At 41.6% G+C, this 26,491-nt stretch overlaps 1 protein-coding gene across 6 annotated transcripts; it reads left to right on the top strand.

Moving 5' to 3' along the window:
* The first annotated feature begins 374 nt into the window (after window positions 1–374).
* On the top strand, window positions 375–24,590 carry CCDC174 (coiled-coil domain containing 174). 6 transcript variants are annotated; one of them, XM_084840224.1, is made up of 12 exons: window positions 375–510; window positions 1,614–1,795; window positions 2,936–3,040; window positions 4,588–4,688; window positions 6,143–6,201; window positions 14,181–14,361; window positions 17,363–17,458; window positions 20,866–21,002; window positions 21,257–21,351; window positions 21,577–21,700; window positions 22,509–22,664; window positions 23,233–24,589. In XM_084840224.1, exons 5-12 carry the CDS (start codon window positions 6,180–6,182, stop codon window positions 23,559–23,561), a joined length of 1,140 nt encoding a protein of 379 aa, XP_084696350.1. In that variant the 5' UTR covers window positions 375–510; window positions 1,614–1,795; window positions 2,936–3,040; window positions 4,588–4,688; window positions 6,143–6,179; the 3' UTR covers window positions 23,562–24,589. The 6 variants fall into 6 exon arrangements, with proteins under 6 accessions (XP_084696350.1, XP_084696349.1, XP_084696348.1 ...); XM_084840223.1 differs by having other exon boundaries at window positions 375–497; XM_084840222.1 differs by lacking the exon at window positions 1,614–1,795 and having other exon boundaries at window positions 375–497; window positions 22,512–22,664; window positions 23,233–24,590.
* Window positions 24,591–26,491: the final 1,901 nt, after the last annotated feature.

Here is a 26,491-nt window from a genome sequence, read left to right on the forward strand (position 1 = left end):
GGGGCTTTTTCCCCACCTAAGTGAGTACAGAATTTCAGACTGCAATACCTAAGCCCATTTACCTGGAAGTAAGCCCCACTAAACTCAGTGGACCTACTTCTGAGTAGACCTGCATGGGATTGCGTTGTTAGCGTGCTTAGACAAAGGCCGGCTTCCTACTTCAATGCTTTTATCTCTGCAATAAAAGCCACGACACACCTACAACAAGCCCTCAAAGCTTCCGCTGAACCGCGCAAGCGCGCAGCGCTTTATTTCTCACCGGCGAGAAAAGCGGCCCTCCCCGCCTTGGCTTGACGGCCCTGTCGTAATAAGCAGGTCGCCGAATGCGACCGTAATAACATCGCCGCCGGAAGTCCGGACCTGGGTTGTGCTTTACGACTTAAGCCGGAAGTGCTCGGCAGTGGTTTTGTTTCCCGGGGGCTTCGCTGGTTCATCGGCCCGCCGCTGGCAGGATCATGGACCGGAGAAAGAAGCCGCTGGATGTGACGGTTTCGTCGGTGAGCAGGGAAGGTGAAAGGGGCCCCGGGGTAGCATGAGATCGTAGGATCGCGGGCCCCGCGCTGGCCTTGGCGCTTCGCTTCTGTTGGGAGGTCCGCTGGGAGGCTCATCTCTCCCGTAGTGTGCATAGGGACACTACACACTCTGCACATGCTCAGGGACAGTTGTAAAATCACTTAGTTTTACTTCCGATTTGTACACATGGCTGAAAGCCGGCTATGGGACATAGCCCTGGCACAAATTAATCCTGCTTCCCTCTTATTCCATTGACACTCTGCTTATCCTGATGGCCTGTTATGAGTGTGTGATAGTGAATCTCTTGGTATTGGCGTTTTAAAAAGAAAATACCGAGATAATGAGATTTCCAGGGCTATTTATGTAATAGTTGCTCTGACAATAATATAATCTTCCAGTTTTTCCTGTGGTTTTCAAAGGGTTTTAAGGGGGAGAGGAGACTTAATTAGTCTGGATAATTTTTGGTAGGTTTAGTGAACCATTTTTATTTTAAAATATTGTGGATCTTCTAACAAAAGCCAATCCAAAGTATAATAAGATCTTTCTGTTGTAGGTGGCTTGTCTACTGTAGATGTACTGGGCTTGTTCATTCTGGGTCTGTTTGTTCAATCCAGCAAGGTGTTTCCAGTTCTTGCAGACCTGTGTCTCAGAAACTGTCCACCCCATGTGAAGGCTTTTAGCAGTGGGTCAGACACCTGAACTACCCCACTGTTATGTTGCAGTATCCTAAGTGTTAAATGTAATTATTTTGTTTTTGTATAAAGAGGCGCCTGGGTAATCGGTAATGCATGATGAAATATATAAGCTATACAGTTAAGATTGTTAGTAAGATGACAAGCCTTTTCATTGATTGGGCATATTGACTGGTGGAGAGAATGGGAATACTGTTTTAGCACACTAGTATTCATCAATAATCTATCGCATCTTTGGGTATCACTTCTCAATTGAAAATGCCAGGGATACAATACTAGTGCTCTATAAAATGCATTATGTTCCTGTTAGTAATCTAATCAAAAGATTCGGAAATAACGAAAGCTTATATTTCATATTAGTGGTTGATAAAATTATTGGAAATCAAAAACCATTTTTTCTCTTTGTAGGCTACCACTTAACATAAATCTAGATTTAGAATCATAGAATAGTAGGGTTGGAAGGGGCCTACAGGACTGTCGAGTCCACCCCCCTGCTCAATGCAGGAATCCAAGTGAGAGCATCCCCGACAGATGGCTGTCCAGCCTCATCTTGAATGCCTCCAGTGTGGGAGAGCCCACTACCTCCCTAGGTAATTGGTTCCATTGTCGTATTGCTCTAACAGTCAGGAGGGTTTTCCTGATGTTCAGCCGGATTCTGGCTTCCTGTCACTTGAGCCCATTGTTCCGTGTCCTGCATTCTGGGATGATTGAGAAGAGATCCTGACCTTCCTCTTTGTGACAGCCTTTCAAGTATTTGAAGAGTGCTATCATATCTCCCCTCAGTCTTCTCTTCTCAAGGCTAAACATGCCCAGTTCTTTCAGTCTCTCCTCATAGGGCTTTGTTTCCAGTCCCATGATCCTCTTTGATGCTTTCCTCTGAACCCTCTCCAGCTTGTCTGCACCCTTCTTAAAGTGCGGCACCCAGAATTGGACACAGTACTCCAGATGAGGCCTAACCAGTGCTGAGTAGAGGGGAACTAGTACTTCTCGGGATTTGGAAGCTGTACTTCTGTTAATGCAGCCCAAAATAGCATTTGCCTTTTTTTTACAGCCACATCACATTGTTGGCTTATATTCAGCTTGTGATCTACAACAATTCCAAGATCCTTCTCACTTGTAGTGAGAAGCCAAGTTGTTGTTGAGCCAAGTGTCCCCCATCTTGTAACTGTGCATTTGGTTTCTTTATCCTAGATGTAGAACTTGGCATTTACCCCTGTTAAATGTCATTCTGTTGTTTTCTGCCCAGTGCTCCAGTCTATCAAGATCACTTTGAATTTTGTTTCTGTCTTGCAAGGTATTAGCTGTCCCGCCCAATTTTGTGTCATCTGCAAATTTGATCAGCATTCCCTGCACCTCCTCCTCCAAGTCATTAATAAAAATGCTGAAGAGCACTGGGCCCAGGACTGAGCCCTGCGGTACCCCACTCATTACCTCTCCCCAGTTTGAGAAGATCTCATTGAGGAGTTGTCATGGATTTTGCCTCTTATGCTACATTCAGTCTTTTTCTACCTAAACGTCAAGATGAAGCTGTGTCATAAATATATGATTAATCTTCATTTCATTTGCTGGTGTGCTGACCATTTAAACCAGTGTCTGGATTTCCTAAGGTTGTTTGTGCTGCTGCTGTGTTGTACTTGTAAACTTGTGTTTTTCCACAGAAGCTCTTTAAAAGTTCCTTCTTCTTTTAAATCATTTTGGCTTTTCTTTTTTCCCCACTCCTCCTCATCCAGCTTGTAGACTTGAAAGCTGAACTTTTCCGAAAACAGGAAGAATTCAAAAGAGAAAAACTTCTGAAAGATTCTGGAGCCGCTGTGAAGCCCAAAGCAACGAGCAAGGTAGTTTTTATCTAATCCTATGACTGTCTGCTTTGAAGTGAGGCCCATTGAGTTCACTGGTAACTCTGTATTGAATTGCAACCTATTACTAATTTTAGTGGGACTTTCCCTGTACAGATGCCAGAAATGCTAAACAAGTGTATCCAGAAATGTTACAGGTTCAAGACGAGCAAGCTTAAAAGTAGATCTGATTTGAAGAATTGATTAGCCTAACATTCATTTGATTTAACTTGTCAATTGGTATCTTTAAGAATTCCATCCTAAATAGTCCCAAAGCATGATCATGTTTACACAAAATTAAGGATCACTTATGCCTTAGTAAACGTGCTTAATGATTTAAGAGTAGTTTAGCCTGCCGTCTTAAACACAATTTCCAGGGACTAAATCCCTTTGAATTCAATGGGGCTTACTTATGAATAGTTGTATATAGTTTTGCACTGTTGAGTTTTTAGATTTGATTCTTAATCCTACAAAATCTCATTCTTCCATGCATGTTAGAAACATCATTACTACAGTTGACATCTATTTATGAAATTACAGAAATCTCTGTGATCATGAATGATGGTGAACAAATGAACAGAAAACAGTTTGATTACATTTCCACACAAATATGAGAATTCACAATAGACATAGTGATGAATGATGACATGCTATTCAAAAATATATGCAAAATGAAGGAAGATGCTAGGAGCAACAGGCAAATACTCATTCTGACTAGGGATGTACGAAAGTCACTTACCTTTTCAAAGGATGACATTCACGGTGGGGGGGGAGGCGCGCCATCCCTCCCCCCGAAATTCTCCCCGGCTGGCTCTGCTCCATGGCGACTCCGCGGAGCTGCCGGCCACGGCCGCCCGCAGCCGGACATCCGGCCGCTGGGCAGCCTGCACAGGGACGCAAATGGCGGCTGCTGTAGCCACCGCCATTTGCGTCCCTGTATTCTGCTGTGATAGGCTACATAAATACTTACGTAGCCTATTACAGCAAAAAACAGGGGCACAAATGGCGTCCCCGCGTTAGCCATGATAGGCTACGTAGGTATTTACGTAGCCTATCACAGCTATAATGAAGAAGCGAATGGCAGCTGCAGACTTGGCGCGCCTTTCGCGGGGGGGGGGGGGGGCGGGGGGCTTCGTTCTGCCATGGATTTCGGGGGGCTGAATGCACTGGCATTCGGCCTCACCGAGATCCATGGCGAAATTTTCTGACATCCCTAATTCTGACAGTGCTTTATGCTTTTAAACAACTTGTTAGATGAAAGGGTAGGGTCTCGCAGCCTGCACAGTCCCGTCCTCCTGCTGTTGGACAATTTACTTGCAGGCCATTTTTTATAGTTGGAAAAAGTTTGTGGGAGGGACAACCTTAGCGGCTGGATGCAGCCTGGGGACCTTACTTTGCGTATTCGTGTTCAGAAGTATCTGGAACGGACCATTGGTGGAGGCAAGATAACCGTTAGATAGATCGGGCAGATGATCTGTTATGGCTATTTTTTAATTCCTGTTTGAAGCTGAATTCTGGGGTTGTATTTTGAAAACTTGATGTTGCAGAAGCCAAGCATTTGGACTAAGCAGAACAAAGGTGTTTCAGATCGAGCTGAGAAAGATACTGAACAGAAGATAGAAGAGCAGCAAACATTGGATAGATCAAGGTAATCCTTCACTTCTCAGAACGGCAGATTTGAAGTTTAATTAGTCTAGTTACATTTTATGTAAACAATAATATGTAGTATGTAATAATTAATATTATATATTGCTTAAGTGAACAAATGCAAGGTAGGATCATGTCCGTCAGTGCTAATGCTGCATGGCGTGTACTCCATCCCCGTACTCTCTGCGTCTGGAATGAGTTCTGAATTTTTGTAGTACCATGTTTTGGAATGCATGTGGCTATGGGTGATGATTACCCTGGTACAAAATGAATAGCAGTTTATGTAGCAGATGCTATAGCGGTATTGGCTTGCCAGTTAATGTATATGTATTTATTTGTATATGATATTTATAAACTGCTCTATCCTAAAAGTTTCCTGAGTGGTGAATAATTACCCCCCATCAAAATACAAAAGAATAAAAATATTTTAAAATCAAGTTATACCAAAAAACTGTGGTTGTTTAAATAAAAATATTTATAACGTCTATTCTAAGGGTGTGATTAATCAAACTATTTGCACTTGAGAGTAGAGTTCAAATTCAGGCATGTTCTCCCTTGGTGCATGGCTTTGGAGTAGACACCCACAGCAGTTTATTCTGCTATTCAGAGCTATCTTCATGTTCACTAGTCTTCAGTGTAGCAGTAGTTATTCCCTATTTCTCTAATCTGTAAAACAGTTATAATAATGAGTGTTCCTCTTTGTCTGTGTGAGAGGATTGTAAAGCACTCTGCACACTGAACATTATATATAGCAATACATTCTTGGAGACTTTGGGGGCTTTTCAAGCTGGAGCTATTATTGTCCCCCTTAAGGCTCATCTTCCCTTTCCTGAGGTCAACAGGGAGAAAATGGCCTGGAACGCACAGGCAGTTCCATTAAAAGCAATGGCACTGCAGACAGGGAGAGAACAAGTGATATGCATACAAGGCAGAGAATTGTGCTTGCAGCAAGGGTTCCTTCTAATTCTGCCTGAAGAGTTTGCTTTTTAAACTGTCTCTTTAAGAACTCTGCTTTCAGGAATGCCCCTCAGCTTTGATTAGAGATTTTTGGGTCCCTTGGAAAGCACCAAAGGCTTTGTGTATGATCAAAGCTGACTCCATGAGATTCATCCTGAGAAGGCCTCAAACATGTGTGTGCCTGGGATTGTGTGTCGCACGTTATGCGTGATCTAGCCTGTTCATAGAAATAGCTGCAGAGACCCAGCAGTGAAGCCGTCACAATCACAGGAATCAAACAGTGCCCCTGTGGCAGTGCAAAGTGCTTCTAGTTCACCTCTGTACAGTTGCGGGCATGCTTGTCACTGAAGGCAGTTTAGGCTGCTTTGAGAGGGGGCAATCTCAACTGCATGTGATAGTCTGAAGCAATAAGATCCTTCTCCTGTGTTCAGAATGGCAAAAACACTTATTGCCATGTCATGCTGAAGTGATATTGATACGGGGTTTTTGTTTCTTTAGACAGAAACTCGAAGAGAAAGCACAACTCTATGAGCAGATGACAAAAGGAGACTTTCCAGGTGAACAAAATTGTACTTCTGGGGATTTCATGTCACAACTTTGTCAATCTAAGGCTTCAACGCTGGCACACTTTGTGGGGAGAAAGCCGCAGTGAACTTCGTTGGCTCATGTAAACGCACTTAGGGTTGTGTTGCAAGTATGGGTGCTGCTACTGCCCTGAAGTGTTTGAAGTGCACTTCTGGGTCATTTTATTTATTTCCTGTATTGCTATCTGAGTTTCCAGACAATTATTGTTTCCCAAAGTGACTCACATCAGTAAAAAGAGCGACAGGCTCTGCCATCAGGCTTCTAAACTAAAAAAACACAAAACACCCAAGGGAAGGGGAATGGTGGGGAAAAGAAGGGGAGGGGGATTAGTTTTTTAGGGCCAGAGCAAACATGGGAAGCTGTAAGCAGATATTCCTATCAAGTTCAGGCCAGGCCGATCATCCCTTGCTGATGTTCTTGTTTGAATAGCAATCGGTGGCTCTTGTTCCTTTGGCCAATAGATGGGACCAGTGCGCTCTTTCCCTTTACTTCTGCAGTCCCAGGGCTGCATGCATTTGGGGCTGAGTGTTCTTTCTGGCAAGAAGCAAGTTCCCTGCAGCTGCCCCTTCTCTGGTCAATGTATGGGCCAGGTTGGACTCCCCACTTGGCTTGATGTTATTCCTTGGAAAGAAAGGTATTTTTTCTTAGGAAAAGATTAGGGCCTTTCCCCATAGTCAAAACTGCACTTAGCTATTCTGTGTTAAGTAGAAAATAGTTCTTTTGAATTTGTTCTATCTTCAGATTTGAGCTCTAAATTTAGATCAGTAAGAAAATAGTTGGACCATGAGATTTGGACTGGGGGCATTGGTCTTCCAGACCTGATGAAATGTTGCTGAGCAACTAACCCTAGCTCAGTTAGGGTATAGAATGTCATGGAAGAGAGCACTGGTTTGGATTAGCATGGTGAAGTGTCCTCAACATACTTTTTAGGAATAAAGAAGCCCGATGATCCACTATCTTGAGAATTAGGTGCTAACCTAGGAAGTAAAGCACAAAACTCTTCCTATACTGTCCCCCTTACTTTCCTACAGGTTTGGGGCATTTTTCTTCTATAAGAGAGGAGATGGCAAATGCTGGACAATTACTATTTACAGTGCTGTCCTAGATTAAGTTTTTTTCTAACCCGTTGGATACCAAGGAAAGCTTATTGAACTCTCCACAGTAGTAGTAATATCAGACAAGGACTTCTACAAAATATTAATGTTTAAAAGTCTAACACTAGAGATGTGAAAGCCCGGAAAAAAACTGGAAAAATTCAAGGGGAGGGTATTTTCCATTTTTTTTCCCCCAAGGACCATTTTTGTATTTTTCTGAAAAATTGAACAGGTTTGGATTATGAAATTGATGAATAAAATATTTATGACAAGTTGTTTTATATTGTTAACCAGCCTTTACTTCCCCCACCGAATTATTTCTAAAAGCTATGCAATAGAAATTTTCTAGAAAGTCTAGACCTGTCAAATTTCTGGAAACAAGCCTGGGGGGATTTTTTAATCCTCTCTGTATGATTCCCAGCATAGTTATTTCTTCAATTATTTATTAAAATTATTGAGCTAATGTATTGATATTTTACTGATAGTGATGCTTATTTTTCTTTTTTCTTTTTTTTTAAAATACTTTTTATTTTGTTTTTTAACTTTATGAATGAAATACACAGTACCAACAACCTAATCAATAACTACAATTTCCAAACAATTGTTGTTGTTTATTCGTTCAGTCGCTTCCGACTTTTCGTGACTTCATGGACCAGCCCACGCCAGAGCTCCCTGTCGGCCTTCACCACCCCCAGCTCCCCCAAGGTCGAGTCCGTCACCTCCAGAATATCATCCATCCATCTTGCCCTTGGTTGGTCCCTCTTCCTTTTGCCTTCCACTTTCCCTAGCATCAGCATCTTCTCCAGGGCATCCTGTCTTCTCATTATGTGGCCAAAGTACTTCAGTTTTGCCTTTAAGATCATTCCCTCAAGTGAGCAGTCTGGCTTCATTTCCTGGGGTATGGACTGGTTTGACCTTCTTGCAGTCCAAGGCACTCTCAGAATTTTCCTCCAGCACCACAGTTCAAAAACATCTATCTTCCTTTGCTCAGCCTTCCTTATGGTCCAGCTCTCGCAGCCATAGGTTACTACGGGGAATACCACTGCTTTAACTATGCGGACCTTTGTTGTCAGTGTGATGTCTCTGTTCTTCACTATTTTATCAAGATTTGTCATTGCTCTCCTCCCAAGAAGTAAACGTCTTCTGATTTCCTGGCTGCAGTCAGCGTCTACAGTAATCTTTGCGCCTAGAAAGGCAAAGTCTGTCACTGCCTCCACGTTTTCTCCCTCTATTTGCCAGTTCTCAATCAAGCTGGTTGCCATAATCTTGGTTTTTTTGAGATTTAAGTGCAACCCAGCTTTTGCACTTTCTTCTTTCACCTTCGTCATGAGTTTCCTCAGCTCCTCCTCATTTTCAGCCATCAAAGTGGCATCATCTGCATATCGGAGATTGTTAATGTTTCTTCCAGCGATTTTAACTCCAGCCTCGGCTTCATCAAGCCCAGCACGTCTCATGATGTGTTCTGCATACAGGTTGAATAGGTAGGGTGAGAGTATACAACCCTGCCGTACTCCTTTCCCAATCTTAAACCAGTCCGTTGTTCTGTGGTCTGTTCTTACCGTTGCTACTTGGTCATTATACAGATTCCTCAGGAGGCAGACAAGATGACTTGGTATCCTCATACCACCAAGAACTTGCCACAATTTGTGATGATCCACACAGTCAAAGGCTTTAGAATAGTCAATAAAACAGAAATAGATGTTTTTCTGAAACTCCCTGGCTTTCTCCATTATCCAGGGGATATTGGCAATTTGGTCTCTAGTTCCTCTGCCTTTTCTAAACCCAGCTTGTACATCTGGCAATTCTTGTTCCATGAATTGCTGGAGTCTCCCTTGCAAGATCTTGAGCATTACCTTACTGGCATGTGAAATAAGTGCGACTGTTCGATAGTTTGAACATTCTTTGGTGCTTCCCTTTTTTGGTATGTGGATATAAGTTGATCTTTTCCAATCTGTTGGCCATTCTTGTGTTTTCCAAATTTGCTGGCATATGGCATGCATCACCTTGACAGCATCATCTTGCAAGATTTTAAACAGTTTAGCTGGGATACCGTCATCTCCTGCTGCCTTGTTACTAGCAATGCTTCTTAAGGCCCATTCATCCTCCCTGTTCAGGATGTCTGGCTCTAGCTCACCGACCACACCGTCAAAACTATCCCCGATATTATTATCCTTCCTATACAGATCTTCCGTATATTCTTGCTTCCAAACAATACAGTATTCTTAAGAGGACACAGCAATAAAGAAAAAGAAAACAGAAGAAGGAGAGGGAAGGGGGGGGGGGAAACATAAAAAAGAAAAAAGTATATAAAGAATTATTTTAAAAAAAATTAATTTAAACTCCATTACATAAAAACTTCAAATCCCATTCTGCTTAAAAATTATATCTATAACATTGGCAATATTGCAATTCAGTACAACAATATAATCAACCTAACATTTCAATATCATATTATCATTCTTATAGCAAGGAAGCAGGCCTACAATTCATTTCCAATAACCATATATTGCCCTTCAGCTAACATATAGTAATAAACCAAAAATCTTACTAACCAGTAGTAATAATAATAATAATAGATTTAAAAGTATACATAATAATAACAAATCACGAATAACTTTTATAATATATAATAAGCTTAAAATCAACCTCACAACAATCACTAATATATTTTGTAATAGATATATAAATGAGTGTACACATTGTACAGTATATCATATCCATTTTAAAAAGAAAAGTTTAAAAAAAGAGAAAAGGAGAGAAAAAAGGAAAAGAAAAAAACATATCTGACCTAGCCTGTATCTTCCAGACTAAACATAACCAGTTAGCAAAATATGTTTGTAGATTCCAGTTCATGGTGGTGGAACAGACATCTCACGCGATTTTCCATTTAGCCACGCCTCCGCCATTTCACGATTTAGGAACTTCTTCATCTGGCCTTCAGAAAAGATGCAAAATGCAGCAGGATATTTTAAATGATATTGTAAATTCATTTGTTTTGCCAAATTTTTCGCCTTAATAAATTGCCTTCTTTTATCAGCAGTTTCTTTGATGTAATCCGGAAATAGCATAACTTTATCTTGTTTCCAAAAAAGGGTTTCCAGCCCCTCTTGCCAAATGCAGGATATAATTTTTTGTGGAGATTCTTGCAGATTGGGCTATAATCATATAACCCTTTGGTATTTGACACACAGAATGCCTGCTCAATATCAAATGAATAATCAGATGGCACAGGGAGTATCTCATGCAGGAACTTATCTACAAAAATAGACAGATTTACATCAGTAGATAAGTATTTAATCCCAGTAATACATACATTTGCCCTGCATGCTGATGCCTCCAATTGAGAAATTCTGACAGAAAAATCATTGAAAAAAGCTTGTGCTGTAGATTCATTCCCTGCCAGTCGATCTTGCAACTCGCTAACCTTCACCTCCATTTTTTGCCAAGAGGTGTTAATTAAATCCACAGCCCCTTGTAGGGCAGTAATGGAATTTTGGATGGTATCCAGCCTCTTCGCCTGCTCTGCAGATTACAAGGACAAAGTTTTTATCAGAGCAAGTAACTCCTCTGTATCTCCGCTTCTCACAGCTTTTGCCAAGGGGGGTGGGGGTGGAGATCCTTTTTTTTCGTCTTAATGTAGTCATCCTTCTCTTCAAACAGATTTTGCAGGTCCTCAAATATTCTTGATATTTCTTATTCCATTCCTCAGATGTTGTTGGCATTTCTTAATCCATAAACTACAATGGAGCACGTCAGCCCTAGTTTTTCCTAATTAATTAGGAGGTTCAAACAGCTTTGAGTGATGGTTAAGCTCTGGCAGACTAGCCCTGGAGTTCAGCCCCCCTGCTATCATGCCGAGAGAGCTGTTCTTCTAAAACCTTATCCAGAGCTGCTCCCGCCACCCCTTTTCATTCCAGGGGTGAGATAAAAAGGTTTTTCAACCTTTTAAAAAGTTGTTTGAGATAGCATCCTGTGGAGACTCCGCGGGATGCTGCAAGGGCGACACTGGCTCCGACCAGAAGTCCAAGTCATGCTTATTTTTCCAACATGTGAGTAGAGTCACCATATCAAAATATGGATGAAAATGTGCATTCTTGACATTGGATTTTGTTCTATAGAGTCCTGTGATACTGGACTTGTTCTGGTTAGATGCTGTAGCAGTCAATTAATGTAGTTCCAATCTAAAACCCACACATGAAAAAAAAAAATCACTGTAGATTATCCCGGGACTGCCACCAGGTGCAATGGAACAGCATGTGGGTTATCCCATCAATGTTTCTTTTAAAAAAAATTAAACTTGATGCTTGTGTCTATAGAACTCACTGCCACATGTTGTAATAACATTTTCAATTAGACCTCACCACTAGGAAATGCAGCTTCAGATATAAAACCTTTTAACTGCTGCCTCTAAAATAAACCATCTCTACCTAAAAGAAACTTGGTAGTCTGGTTTCTATTATGTAGGCATAGGATTGACACCATGACCAGATTCACGTGATCACTGCAGCCCACCGTGGTTGCTTAGCCCTCACGTAACCCATGACACCTGGGTTTACACGACAAGCCTTGGCAATTGCAGCTTGCAGATTCAAAATACATCTGCATACCTCAGCGTTCACCCATACAAGCTGATAAACCTCCCTCTGGCTTCTCAGTAGCTCCATTTTGGCTCCAGTGCTGTCAGTACTCAAACCACCTGGATTCACTAGTGGAGGAGTTGATGGGTCAGTGTATTCAAAATGCCATAGCCAGTCGATATTGCTTGAATCCAAGACCATTGCAAAAAAAGAACAGGATACGAGTCATTTAGACAATAAAAGACTTACATAATATGACCAAAAATCACAGGTTTAAAATCAACACCTACAGCATAGGAAAAAAATGTCATCTTTAAAAACTAGTAAAAATTAAAATTTTGCCAGAATACAATTTTATACCATCAAATCCTTACTATAGCACTTTACATAAGTAAGGTCAGGTGAAAAGAGAAACTTCTCCCTGAACCTGGCAGCCTTGATCGCAAATGCTGCAATCCTTTGAACAACAAACTGATTTTCAGGTCGTAAAAGAAAATCTAATTTCTGTGATATACTCTAATATTTAATTTTCGTTAGGAAAGAATTGAGATTGTTATCTCTAATTTTGGAGTATAACCTACGCTCAAGCATGTAGCGGGCCAAATCCTCCAATGCTAGCTCTCCACAAATACACAATCTCTTCTGAATTGGAATACCATAGCATCTCCCCCATTTCATCATTGTGTCCATTTGTTCAAAATGTAGTCTAGTAAAAGCTGTCCGATGTTCCATTTTCACGGGAAATGTCATACATTTTTCAGGTTGGTGCTGTCGTTTTGCCCTGGCTAGCCATTTTGTGGCAGCTGAGGCTGTGAGGGCAGTTAAGTCAGTTTGTGCTCCTACATCGAAAACTCTTTGTTTGAATATGTTTCTGCTGGCAATTTCTCTTGGACTTAATACTTGGACAGGGAAGCCAAAATTTAGGAGCAATTTCAATAGTTTTAACCACCAGAAATTTCCCAAATTGGATATCCTCTGTTCCCCCATACAGATTTTAGGCAACGTATCTTCTGATTGGTTGTTTATTGTACCCAAGAAATTAACTATCCTGGTATAGATTAATCCATGTATCCTTTGTGTACCTAACTTAGCTTTAACTGAATAGGCTGAGGAAGATTTTGAGACCCCTAAAATCATACTCAGGAAGCAACTTTAAATATTTTCAATTTTTGAAAGATCTGTAAAACCCCACATTTCTGCACCATAAATTAGCATCGGTTTCACCTTTGCTTTAAAAATATTTATAATTGGATGTAACAAACCAGGGTCTCTATAATTACGTAGTCTATTTAATGATCGTATGCAGGCAATTGATTTTATTTCGTTTTTCTTTATTTGTAAGGCCCAAGATCCTGAGGCTGAAAAAAACTATACCAAGATAGTCAATCAAGGATAAGATAACATGTTTTTGTACATGACAGATGGTGCTACTGCTTGCCAATTAATGCTTTAATACAAGGTATTCAAATTGTACTGTACTCCTTTGAATCTGCAGAGCATTATTGCAGGAAAACGGCAATTCAGCAAATGCTATTTAGTTATTGTTAAGCCCTGAAACTTCTCCATCTAATTTAAAGATAATTTAAAAGCATCATTCCTCAACCCAGTATTGCCTTTTTGGCTCAGAACATGAGGTATGATATAAACAGTTTTGAGATGTGCAGTTACTACGTTTATGTTTTTTTTTCCTTTTTGCCCAAACAGATAATTGCGATGTGTGGTTACTATTGAAAACAGCAGCCCCATGTGTGCTTCTCTCCGCCCACTCTCCCCCCATAAATTTCTAGTGTACAAAACACAGGATGTGACTCAGCGTACTGCGCCTTTGCCTACCCCAACTCATCTGCATTGGTTGCAGGTGTAGGGAAAATGCAGCTTCATCTTGTGTGTCAACAGATGTTGCCAAAAACAAGATGGGGAAGAGACTGTGCGGCCGCTGTTTTTGGTGGTAGCTGCACATCTCCCAGATCATCTAGCTCTGACCTGAGGCATATGTGTGAAATGGAGAGGGGGATGTACAAGTTGTAGGATGAAGGGGAGAAAAAGTTCATGAGATCTGGGGCCCTTGTCTTTATGTAGAGCAGAATTAATAACTATGCTTAAATAAGGCTGAAGAAATCCCCTAGGATTGCTTGTGTAGTGTTATTTTCTGGACGTTGTCCTGTAGTTAAGGGCATTGTTGGCAGCAATAATGCTGATTGCTGCAATTTTATATTGATTCTCCTATCTCAGCTGGATACTCCTGATGTCTGTTATTTAAGAATTGATTTTCTTTCTTAGATGAAGAAACTGAGGATTTGTACCTTGTGGATTTCACTCAGAAAATCATTGACAAACAGAGGGAAGTACAAGAACAGTGCGCAAATGAAGCTGCTAGGAAGGTTGCTGAGAAGGAGAACAGGGAAGAAAAGAGACTCTCGGAAGCAGAAATTCCACCTCCGCAGGACCCCACTGAAGAATGGTTGGTGATAGCACTGCAGTGGTACAATCCTGTTTTATGTGGCTTCTCTGGAATCTCACGGAATAACTTGAATTACCAGGCTAACACACATCTGTGTGCATGTGGAGGGTCAGTCTCTCTCCCCCCCCCTTATTTACACACACACACACACACACACACACACACCCTTCTCCACCTACCTAAGTGAAGAATATTTGTAATTTCTGGTTGACTTCCTTTCCCATCAGGAAACATTCTTCCATTCTCTCTTGTAGATGGTTTTCCAGTAGAATGTGCTTTTTTCATTTTAAGGGTGATTCACTTGTACAGCGTGCCACCACAGATGTTGCATGAATTGTCCTCAATTCAATTAGATCATAATCGTGTTCACATCTTTACAAGTTCGTGCAGAAGTCTTATCTCAACTAGCTAAAATTCTGTTCACCAAATTCCTATTTGTTACATACTAAACTTCTTGAGTAAGCTACCGTTTCTCCCTTCCTGTGGTACAATTCATGTAAAAAAATACGAAGGTGCATACCTTTATAAGCATTGGAATTCCTCAGTTTGCCTTAAGATGATCTGTGAACTTGATGGTCCACAAGACCATAACCGATACCTTGCTGGTTTGCCTGGAGCTGTTGTAAGTGTGTAAGTGTTACAAAAAATTATTTCTCAAGATGGTAAAAGCATAAATCTAACAATTCAATCATTTGAGTACTATAAACAATTGATAACTTATTTCTGGACAGTAATTCTAATGTGAATAGAAGTGTTGAGAAGCGATGGGCAAACATCCAAGATCTGCTCTCATAGTTGGAGAAAACTATGGGTTGGATCCAGAAATGCTTTTCTGGATGTGGAATGGGAGTTCCCGTGTCCTCTCCTCCCCCCTGCAGCCTCCCACACGCCCTCCAGGTCTGCTGTGGAGGGCTCCCCTAACTCTCAGAGCAGATTTGGTGGGTACACAGGCTGGAGGCTGCAGGGGGAGGAGGGAATGTGGAAAGTCCAATTCTGCAAGCGGTAGCCTTCTGCGTGTGGAAGAACATTTCTGGACTGTACTTATCAGCAGTTGTCTCTGGTAAAAAAAATATTTTAGAACTAAAAAGAGTGTCATTTTTGTGTCTTTAACATTCTTGTAAAAAGCAGCTTAATGGAAGCGACAATCATTGATGGTTAATTAGCACTGCATGCTGGGCCCATCAGCACTTGAACGGCTATGTCTGTGCACCATAAATAATTGGGAGTACTCAGTGCTAAAGAATACTTTGCTACCGTTAAAGGGTAGCATGTTCTGCTATTTATCTGGATCTTGAGCAGCCTGGAGGGGTTGGGCATTGGAGACACCGTATTGCAGTGGTTCTGGTCTTTCCTCTCCAGCAGGTACCAGAGGGTAGCACTGGGAGAGGAGGTTTCGGACCCGTGGCCACTTACTTGTGGGTTGCCACAGGGTTCCATCCTCTCCCCGATGCTATTTAACATCTATGTGAAGCCACTGGGGGCTATCATCAGGAGGTTTGGGGTGCAGTGTCATCAATATGTGGATGACATGCAGCTCTACCTCTCGTTTAAATCTTCACCAAGGTTGGCCGTAGAATCCCTGTCCAAATGTCTGGAAATGGTGAGTAGCTGGATGGGGAGGAATAAGCTGAAGCTGAACCCTGATAAGACCGAGGTACTTTTGGTGGGAGACAAGAGGAGGTTGGGGGATGTTGATGTGTTGAATAGGGTATGGCTACCCTTGAAAGACCAGGTCCACAGCCTGGGAGTCATTTTGGACTCCCAGCTGTCCATGGAGGCTCAGGTGTCAGCTGTGAGCTGGACAGCACTGTAACAACTCCATCTGATACAGCAGCTGCGCCCCTGCCCTCCCGACCATCTGCTTCCATTGGTAGTACATGCCCTGGTATTCTCTCGTCTAGACTACTGTAATGCGCTCTGCATGGGGTTACCCTTGAAGACGGTTCGGAAGCTGCAGCTAGTACGGAACGTGGCGGTTCACCTGATTAAAGGCAGCTGCTGGTGTGATCACATCACTCCAGTGCTGAAGGAGTTGCACTGGTTACCACTTGTTTTCCGGGCCAAATTCAAGGTGTTGGCATTGACCTTTAAAACCCTATATGGTTCCGGCCCAGCCTATCTTAAGGAGCGCCTCCAGTAACACCAGACGGGCTGCTTAACAAGATCAGCCTCGGATGGCCTTCTCTCTGTCCCATCAGCCAGGACAGCTAGGCTGGTGAGGATGAGGGAGAGGGCCTTCTTTGTGGTGGCCCCCACTCTGTGGAACTCCCTCCCTAGGGAATTCCACCATGCCCCCTCTTTAATGAGCTTCCGCCACACATTAAAAACGTGGTTGTTCAGGCAGGCATTTGGGGTGGGTTAGGGTATTTTTAGAAATATGTTGTTTTAAAGTAGAATTTTATTGTTTTAAAACCATTGTATTGCTGTACATCGCCCAGATTGGCCGGGTGACCGGCCAGATGGGCGATTAAGAAATTTAATAAATAAAATTAATGAAATGAAATTTTGATAGGAGTGAAAATCAGTTTTTCCACTTAAAAAAAAGACAACCACTGACAGAAGTCTTGCTTTGCATTTGTATTAATCTTTCATTAAAATCGTGGAACAATTGTGGAAGCAATCACTAAATGAGTCTTGGTTTGATAATTGTCGCTATTTAATATTTGTGTGGGAAGTCAGTGCTGCCTCATTATTTTCGCCAAAGGGAACAGACACTAGGTGCCAGTTTAGCGATGGCTATTGCAGGTCTTTAATAGTTCTCTATCTACCTTATTACAAAGGCAAACAGCTGCATCAGAATGAGTGCTTAAAAATTTGTGAACATGATCAATGCTCGGTACTTCAGCCCATTCCTTTTTTTCAAACCTATACTTTCTGTTATCTGTGACTGTTAATATTATGGTGGGGCTAATAACTACAGCAATATTTATATAGTCAGTTTTATTTCTGAATAAATCAGATTCTGACTTCTGCATACAGTTAACTTCGCTTTTAATTCTAGGGTTGACTATGTGGATTCCTTAGGACGATCTAGACGCTGCATGAAGAAAGATTTGCCACATCTGCTTCAAATGGACGAAGAGCTTCAGGGAACGAGGTGACGCTCATCCTGGAGAAAATAGTTACCTTTTTATACACAGTCACACTTGTTGGAGAGCGGGGGGAAGGGTGTTTGGCCAGTTGGGCTCCAGCTGAATATTTACTGATCATAGTCACCAGCTGATCATAGTCACCATGCTTCTCTCCCATGTCAAAATGCCTACAAAATTTCCTGGGAGGCGGTTTCTCTTTGCTGAGAGGGCACTTGATCCTTCCATAGAGAGTGAATTCTACACAAGTACATGATTTCTGGTGGTGGGTTTAAGTACAATTGTCAATCATAAACCTTTTTTGGCTGAAATGTCTCCCATAATGTTCTCATAGCATAAGTGGTAATTTGTAGCACATGTTGTCAAATTGGCCCAGATCTGAGACTCACATTTTTATATTCCATTTTAAGAACAAGGAAATAATTTATAGAAACAAAGATATTTGGGGATATTTCAAAATGGCTGCCTAGCTGTTTTGAAAATTGCCATCCCTTCCTTGAATAGGTGTGTTTCAAGGACAAATGGCAATGCTGGTAAAATCTGAAATGTTCAGTGTAGGGGAAAGGCTCTTAGTGCATTATTTGCAGACCAATTAACTTAGCAATGTAGTGAAAGCTTGACAGTGTTCTAAAACAATGGCTGTTCTCCTTCAGAATTGAATCTTAATGGGTTCTAATGAAACTAGTAGAATTTTTTTTCTATGCTTAGATGAATGAGTTTCAAAGTTTTTTGCTAAAAGTCAGGGGCACAGTGTTGATTTGCAGCACTTGATTTGTTTTCAGTCATTAAGGGTGCAATCCTGTGCATGCTGGGAGTTGTAGGCCTTCTTTCTGTCTAAACATGCATAGGATTGCACCTTAAGCCTTGTGATAACTCTGGTCAAATGGACATTTTAGGGGAAATAGTCACAAGGGTTATTATTGTTGTGTACTTAGCTCTTCATTCAAAAATTCTTCTAGCTAAATAGGAGAAATAAAAGACTGAACTGTAAATCTGTCAGTCACAATATGTGGTTTGACAATGAATTTACCTTTCATTCCATCCTACTCTCCTATCAAGAGATTTGCCTTCTCCCTAAATATCTGAAGACTTGAGAAGAAAACACATTCCCTCGGTTTTTAAGCCTTTCCCCATTTTTCCAGTGGAAAAAAACCTTTTATGAACGCTTTACAGTAATGTTGTAAAGTTTTCTCTTTACGATAATGAGTAAAAATGCTTTTTATGCAGGGTTTTACAATATTGGCTTGGATCCCAATGTAAGTTAAATTAGGGTGCAATCCTATGCATGTTTAGATACAAAAAAAAGGCATACAACTCCCAGCATTTCCCAGCCAGCTATGGAAATGTCGTAGGACTTTTTTCTGTCTAAACATGCATAGGGTTGTGCCCTTAAGGTAGTTCATGGGAGGAAAGTTTCCCATCATCACCTCTCCCGGTAGCCCCCCATGCCCCATCCTACATTGTTCAGGAAGGCAAACTGACCCTCCATGGAGGTTTTGGGGGGTTGTGGATGGCTGCAGGGGAGAGGAGGAACAGGAAATTTTCCTTTCATGAATTTCCTCAAGGTAACTAGCATCCAAGGCATTGTGCTAGCTTCACCTTCCTCCTTCCAAAACTGTTTCCAAAAACTGTCTAATCATTGTGCAAGAGAATCTACACTACTGAGTAACTACAATCCCTGTATAATATAATGTACAACTCAGATACAAAACTGTTTCTATCTAACCTAATGTTACTACTGCTGAAGTGAATTGTAAACCATTTGAAAGAGGCATCATTGTTTGCATGGTATACTTTCATCCTACAGTTACTTCCTGGTCTGGTAGACTTTTTTGTTTTCATCACTTTCTGGATAATGCCGACTTCAGAGGAGACTGTTTCTAATTCTAAATAATGAAAACCCTTTTTGTTTACTACCATGTTGATAGTTTCTGTGTTAAACTCAGTGGGCAGTACCCAATGCTGTCACAGCACTGGCACTAATGATGTCGTAGTGTAAACTCATCCTAGGGCCATATCTTCAGCAGTTGGTAGGGAAAGGGAAAAAGCAGTGATTTGCCACCAAATTTCAGAGGCGCAGTTTGCCTTGCAAGGGACAATGACGCTGCGCTAATATTGACTTGTGCTAGTGCTGCGGCAGCAATAGAGATTGCCCAGTTCTCTCCCCCCGCCCCCTTTTTCCAACTGGCAAAAGCCAAGGTATGTTTGGTACTGTAAGCTGCAGCAGATCGCTGCTCCTTCCGCTGGCTATATTTGTAATTATTGTTTGTATCAAACAAAGGCATTAAGTCTTCTTAAATATAGCACATAGTACAATGTATGTGCCGAGTTATACATCATGCATTGTTCGATACCACAGCAGGAGAGCAAGTTTATTTTATTTATTTGAAATATTTATATACCACCCTTGTTCTTATGTACCAGAGTGGTTTACTAAATGTAACAGAAAATCTAAAAAATCTTAATAAAACCGCAACGAATTACAACAAAAAAGGTGGAAGGTACATAAAATAGGCAGCTGCACCACCCAACTTCATAAACCAATTTAGAATGCATGGGCAAACAAATAGCTTTTGACCTGCCTCCAAAAATAACACCATGCCAGTGCCAGTTGCCCCTCCATGGGGAAAGGCGTTCTGCAACAGAGGAGGCTCTTTCTCCTTTGTTGTCACATAATGTACCATGAGTAGTTAAAGAAAAGCCTCTTAAGGCACAGGCAGGTTGCATAGGGATGGACATGCCTTCGTTCAAGGCAAGCATCTGCACCTTGAATTGGGCTCGGAAGTGAATAAGTAGCCAATGCAGTTCTTCTAGAATCTGCATGATGCAACTCCACCAGGCTGTACTAGTTACAGAACACCTGGCGGACGTATTTCACACCAGCTGACGTTTCCGAGTTGTCTTCAACGGCAGGCTGACGTACATCGCATTGCAGTGACGCAGTCAGGAGGTTACTGGAGCAGAAGCCACTGTAGCCAGACTACCCCTATCTAGAAAAGGTTATAGCTGGCAAATCAGCTGATGACGTTTAGAGTGGATAAGAAAATATTGCATATTGTGCAGTCCCGTCCCACCCCATTTCCATTTATTTCCAAAACACCCTTGGAAAAAATTGTGTTTTCCATGGCTTCAATATGCTGAGAAATTTTCCATATCTCCTTCTCCCCATGTCTTCTTGCAATATCTAAGATCAGCGGAGAGTGCCTTTTTAACTATTCCAAGCCCATATAATAAGGACATGTAGAGAGACATTCTTGGTGGCTGCTCTGCAATTGCCCTCGTGGTTCAGCAGAATGTCTATCAGAAATGCTCCATGGCATTTTTTTCTATTCAGGCTGGCTTTCTGGGTGTTGGGAGTTTTCTGCCATTTATCAGTTTCCGGGTCTTCAGGGACACTCTGTGCTGTTTCAAATAGGCAAATGACTGAAGGGAAAACTCTGTTGTCTGAAGATATGAGAAGGGAACTTCAGCGTCAGGAGTGGGAAAGAGAGGAAGAAGAAGCCCTAAAGAAACCAATGGGACCAATACATTATGAGGACATTCGAGAAAATGGTATGTAGTCTTCCAGTTAAGCATATCTGTCTTGAGAAATGTGGGAGTAGAAATACTCTCCTCTCAATGGATTCTGGTCAGTCCCTGGTATCTCCAGATAGGGCTGAGAAAGACCCCTGAAACCCTGGAGAGCTGCTGCCAGTCAATACTGAGGTAGATGGGCCAGTGGCATTACTCTGTGAAAGGCAGATCCCTGTGATCCTGGAGCTGTAATGCTTGATACATCCTAACATGGAGCAAAATCTCTCTTTCAGAGGCCAGACAGCTTGGTGTTGGTTACTTTGCCTTTGCCCGTGATCAGGCTTTGAGAAGAAAACAAATGGAAACTTTAGAAATGCTAAGAGAACAGGTATGAAATTCAAGAGTCAGAGCTGTGCTGAGAAATATATGTTTCAATGTAGAGGTTTTCTGTGGATTAGCTTGTTCATCAAAACATGGTGGCTCCTAAAAACCTGTTGGTTGGACCTTCCTCACCCCACCCCACATAACTAGACGATAGTGTCTGTGTGTGATGTGAGCAGTGTAATATTGGAATACCAATAGAAATGCATTACTGTTGTATCTCATTTTTAAGACTACAGACCAGAGAACAAAGCGTGAACATCTAAAGGAGAAACGTAAGGCTGTCCTGGAAGCTAGGCTGTCCAAGCTTCGAGCAAAAAAGAGACTAAAAGACGGTGATACAAAAGAAAATGGAGGTACTGTCTCTCTAAATTACTTTCTTTAAATGCAGGAAACTGAAGAGCCACATCTGTATTCATAAAATTGAAATGTAGATGCAGGATCAGAAAAACAGAATTTGACTCTGTATCTAATGCCATATTTATTTCAGAATCTATTCATAATCCTTTCTGTTCTTAATCCAAAATAGTACTTTGAATCCAAAATGGTAGGGATGCAGCTATTGAGAAGGGTAGGGAAAGGTAGGTAGGGGTGTGTGTGTGTGTGTGTGTGTGTGTGTGAGGGAGGGAGGGAGTGTTAGGATGATAGGGTGTGGCCTGGGACCAGATTTTATTTTTCCAGTTCAGTCATATCAGACAATACTGTTCCATCTGTGCTTAATCTCCAAATACATTATTTTGTCAAATACTCAGAAGCATTTGTAGTTTTAAATAGATTAATTCAAATGCTTCCATCTATTGCCATTTTCTAACATTATTAATGTTAAGGCTTCTGAAGGGCTGGTGAAATTGAGCGGGATTTTAAAGCATGTTGAAAATACAGAACGATTGGAGTTTATATAGTTTAAATAAGGGAGGCAGTATCGAAATATTTTTATTCTTACCTGGTTTTCTTCAGTATTACAATGTAGCCATTCTAAGATAGGTTGCTTTCTTTGTGTGTTGGGGCAGGGGATGGGAGTGGGAGGAAATGTGAACATCGCAATGGCATGTAATTGACTCTTCAATAATACTTCAAAACTTGACTGTGGCATGGCAGTAGCTTGTGCATTTATCTCATGACTCAAGTCAAATCTGTTTCAGTAATCTTTATTCTCCATCAAAGCAGAGGAAGATGCTGTGGAGCCAGTTCCAGCTGAACCCAGGCCTGCAGAAGTGCCAAGAGTTTCCACAGAATGTAGGAAAGTGGAAGTTGTCATCCAGGAACGGAAAGACACAAAGCCAGGAGTTCCCTATGTTCGAGAGTGGGATAAAGGCAAAGGTAAGAACTTTGCAGTGTGCATCAGCTTGGTGTGGTATAAAAACCTTTGAGCCGTTAGCTTGTTAAACCGGGTCAGGATTTACCACACAAGCTCCTGTTTGTTGGACCAGTATCATTTCAGGTAAGGGAATCCCATGTTTGAATATCCATGCATATAAAAAATGTTCCCTGTACAAACAAAACTGGTTGGGAGAAGGCATCTGTTCACTCTGATATAAAGGGGAAATGTTCTAGTCTAGCATTTTCTCTGTTGTCATAGCTCTTGATTCCTTTGAGGACTTTATAATGAAAAATGGTTTTCACCGGTGACAGTTTTTTTTCTGATCTCCAACTTCCTCAGACCACTAGAGGGCATAGCAAACATGAGTATGTATATAGACATATAGTGCCAACTACTTCAGTTCTCTCTCTGAATATTTTTGTGGCAATGCACAATGAAGAAGGTTAGTGGAAGAAGGTTTGGTGTTAAAACAAACTTGGATTCCTGAAGGCTGCATGCACTGCTTGAGCTGAATCAAATACGAACAGAAAATTGAGTTTGATCTTTTTCTTTCTTTCTCACTAATAGAATTCACCTTTGGACTCTGGTCAAAGAAGCAGACAGATCTCAGGAATGAACGAGACCCAGAATTTGCACCACCTCCTGCTTACTTCGTTGGCCAAAAGAGAGCTCATGACTTTAAAAGCCAGAACTGGAACAAACCTGGATCCTCATATGAACAAAATGAACAGAATCCGAGAAGGAACCTGCCATCTCCATCAACTGAGAGTCACAGTAGCAGCTCACAGAACAGTCAGTTCCCCCCCACTCAGGCATGTGATAGTGATTTGCAAGACCAGGAGCTAGTTTACCAAAGTTTAGATGACATGCTGTCATACTATAAACAAGTAACATGAACGTTTAGATGCTGTTAGGCATGGTCAGTGGCTTGCAGATGAAAGCGAGACCCGTATTTCGGGTTCTAAATTTTTGTTTTGTTTAAAGCTCAAGAGAAAAGTGTCTTGGTAGGATAGGAGTCAAATGTCTTTGCTATGAACCCTACTGCACCAACTTATCTACTGTCACTACCAAGATTAAAGATTACTATTTGAAAGGTGATGATACATTTCTGTAGCATTTCTGTAATTCAGCCGTTGCTATTTGTTACCCTTTCCATTGCTGTTTGCATCAGTATAAACACTTTGACTGGGATCCAAGGACCTATGTTAGGCCTACCCCAAGGCCTTGGATGTGACCGGTGTTGACTTCCTTATTTCATAATATGAGGGTGAGGCCCATATAGCATGAGGAGTGCTGTTCAAGAGAAACAAGTTGCTGCCCCAGTCCTCCCAGCTACACAGAATTAGTTCTCTGTTTCAGGGATGGGAAAAGTGGGTCCCTCTAGTTGTTGTTGGACTGCAACTCCCATCATCCCTCCCCATTAGCTATTCTGGCTAGGGCTGATGGAAGTTGCAGTCCAGCAACATCTACAGGGCCACGCTTCCCCACCTCTGGTTTACTTCTTTGGATCCCAGGATTTAGAGTAGTTTATATTTTACTAGCTAAGCTTAGTTTTTATTTCAAATAATTGCAAGTACTAAATGGTGTTCCATTTTAGTCTTTTCAATTATAAACCATGTTCATATCACAGTAGTCAACCATTGTTCATGTACAAAGCATCTTATTGCTAGAAATGGAATCCTGATAAGTGATAAGTTTCTGCTTTCCATTGATCATCTGGATTTCTGACACTGCTGAAGAAGCAAGTAGTTCATATGGGTCAATGTTATCAAACTGCCATTTTAACGATGCATAATGTGGGGATTTCCTGTGTTCAACTATCTAAGTAACACAAAATTCAACACATATTTCAAGGTGTCCTTCTCACTGCTTCACTACGGTTATGATGGCTGGTAGGAAAATAAACCTGGATGTGTTTCCTAGCTCTACAGTGTCAATTTTACTTAATAGCTCAAAGTTGAGGGAAATTATATTATTTATAGATCCTTCCTTCACTTTTGAACTGAAATGCAAGATCTCAGGTATGTTCTTGAAGCAAATGGTGTATTCATGAGAAATATACCATGAGAGCCAGTGTGGTGTAGTGGCAAGAGTGTTGGACTGGGAGCCGGGAGATCTGGGTTCTAGCCCCCAATTGGCCATGGAAGCTCACTGGGTGACTTTAGGCCAGTCACAGACTCTCAGCCGAACCTACCTCACTGGGTTGTTGTGAAGATAAAATGGAGAGGGGGAGGATTATGTAATCCGCCTTGGGTTCCTTGCAAGAGGAAAAAAGGTGGGATATAAATGAAACAAACAAACAAATAATAGTATGGGAATTCATAAGTTTATGGTAGCTTTAACAAATAGGATAGTATTTAACAAAAGTAATCCCTTGCCTGATTTGTAACTTGTGCAGCAATGGTAAATAGGAACAACTTGTAATGTATATGCTGTTCGCATGTAACAGCAACCCATCAGTTTTTAAACTGATGGGTTGTTGTGCATGAGTGAGGGTGCCAGCTGCAGCGCCCCCGCCTCTTCCACTTTACAGCATAACGCATGGTCAGCTCTTTCATAGGTTGTGCGGTGTGACATGTGAACCCAGACTAATGGGTTGTTCAGGGGCTAAACAACCCAGCAGTCTGGGTTCACACGTCACGTAGCACAACATACAAAGGAGCCAATTGTAGGTTGTGTGGTAAAGTGGAAGAGGTGGGCAGTGTGGTCCCAACAACCCATTGGTTTTTTAAAAACAATGGGTCTTCATTATGGGCAAACCATGTCTTTGACAAGACCAACTTCAGTGTGCAGGAGTTCTGTGTGTCCCAAGCAAATTTTCCTTCAAGAACCAAGCCCGGTCAAAGACCCCCTCAACTTTTTATCCTAGTCCATTTGGCCTGGAACTTGCCAAGCTTACTGTCCAGCAGATGGTAGCAGACTACTTCAGTGGGGACAGTTTATGTAACTTCACTTTCATCAACCGTGTGGATTTCTAATATTTACCAGCTGCATTGTACGGGTGGGGTATTAGATGGCAAAACATTAGCCATGGGATTGGCCTGTCTGAGAAGAAATTCACTGAAATTATGTTTATACCCTGAACCCTTTATGTATGGAGGGCCATTGACCTTATGGGAAAAGTCATTTGGGGGCTGGCGTTGGACAGGGCCTCTGTTTTTCTCTTCCAAAAATAGGACTTGGGAGTCCACTTGCATAGGATTGTACTGCCATTGCTACTGAGCACTTACCTGGTAGTGGTGGCTGGCAGCAATGAGGGGAGTGTGCATGAAGTCCTCAGATTGCAGCTTTGTTATGTTCGCCTTGTCAGATCACTTTCTCCCAGTGTAGGATGGGGAGTATACCCAAATGCCCTGGTGTTGCTGGCTCAATTTGGCCAGCCTTGACATGTGTAAGGCAGGGCCCAGCATAATGAAGCTGCTGAAGCCAGGGAATTCAGGCACACAACTTTCATGTCTGCGTAGTGCTGTTAATGAACTTAATGAAGAACGAGAGTTTCTGCCTGTCTTGTAAAGTTCAGGGCTTTTGAGACACCCCCTAAGTATATGGTGCATGTCCAAAAGGAGACCTTGAGCCTAATCAGAAACAACATGGATATAGTTGAAGTGTTTCAGTATACACGTATATAAACTACCACACATTAAACATGTCACCGGTTGCAAGATTCATCTTGGAGACACAGCCTTTTCAGAGATCTCTGCAGGCATTTTTAGAAATATTGAGTATGCACAGGCACGATTGCAGTGTGACTAGTAGTGAAGTTTAACTTCAATGTTTTACCTTAAAATGGATACTTGTGTGTTTTTGTCCCTTTCTTCTTTGGCTT

Source organism: Heloderma suspectum, chromosome 2 (assembly GCF_057233095.1).
Source record: "Heloderma suspectum isolate Gila_16-S chromosome 2, 16-S_ref, whole genome shotgun sequence".
Lineage (NCBI taxonomy): Eukaryota > Metazoa > Chordata > Lepidosauria > Squamata > Helodermatidae > Heloderma > Heloderma suspectum.

Excerpts from the sequence above, each read along its gene's own strand:
- CCDC174 (XM_084840219.1), top strand. The coding sequence starts at position 456 with ATGGACCGGAGAAAGAAGCCGCTGGATGTGACGGTTTCGTCG. Across the intron at positions 14,383-17,362 it reads TTGGTGATAGCACTGCAGTG|GGTTGACTATGTGGATTCCT; the intron begins GTACAATCCTGT and ends TTTTAATTCTAG. Across the intron at positions 21,352-21,576 it reads TAGAAATGCTAAGAGAACAG|ACTACAGACCAGAGAACAAA; the intron begins GTATGAAATTCA and ends CTCATTTTTAAG.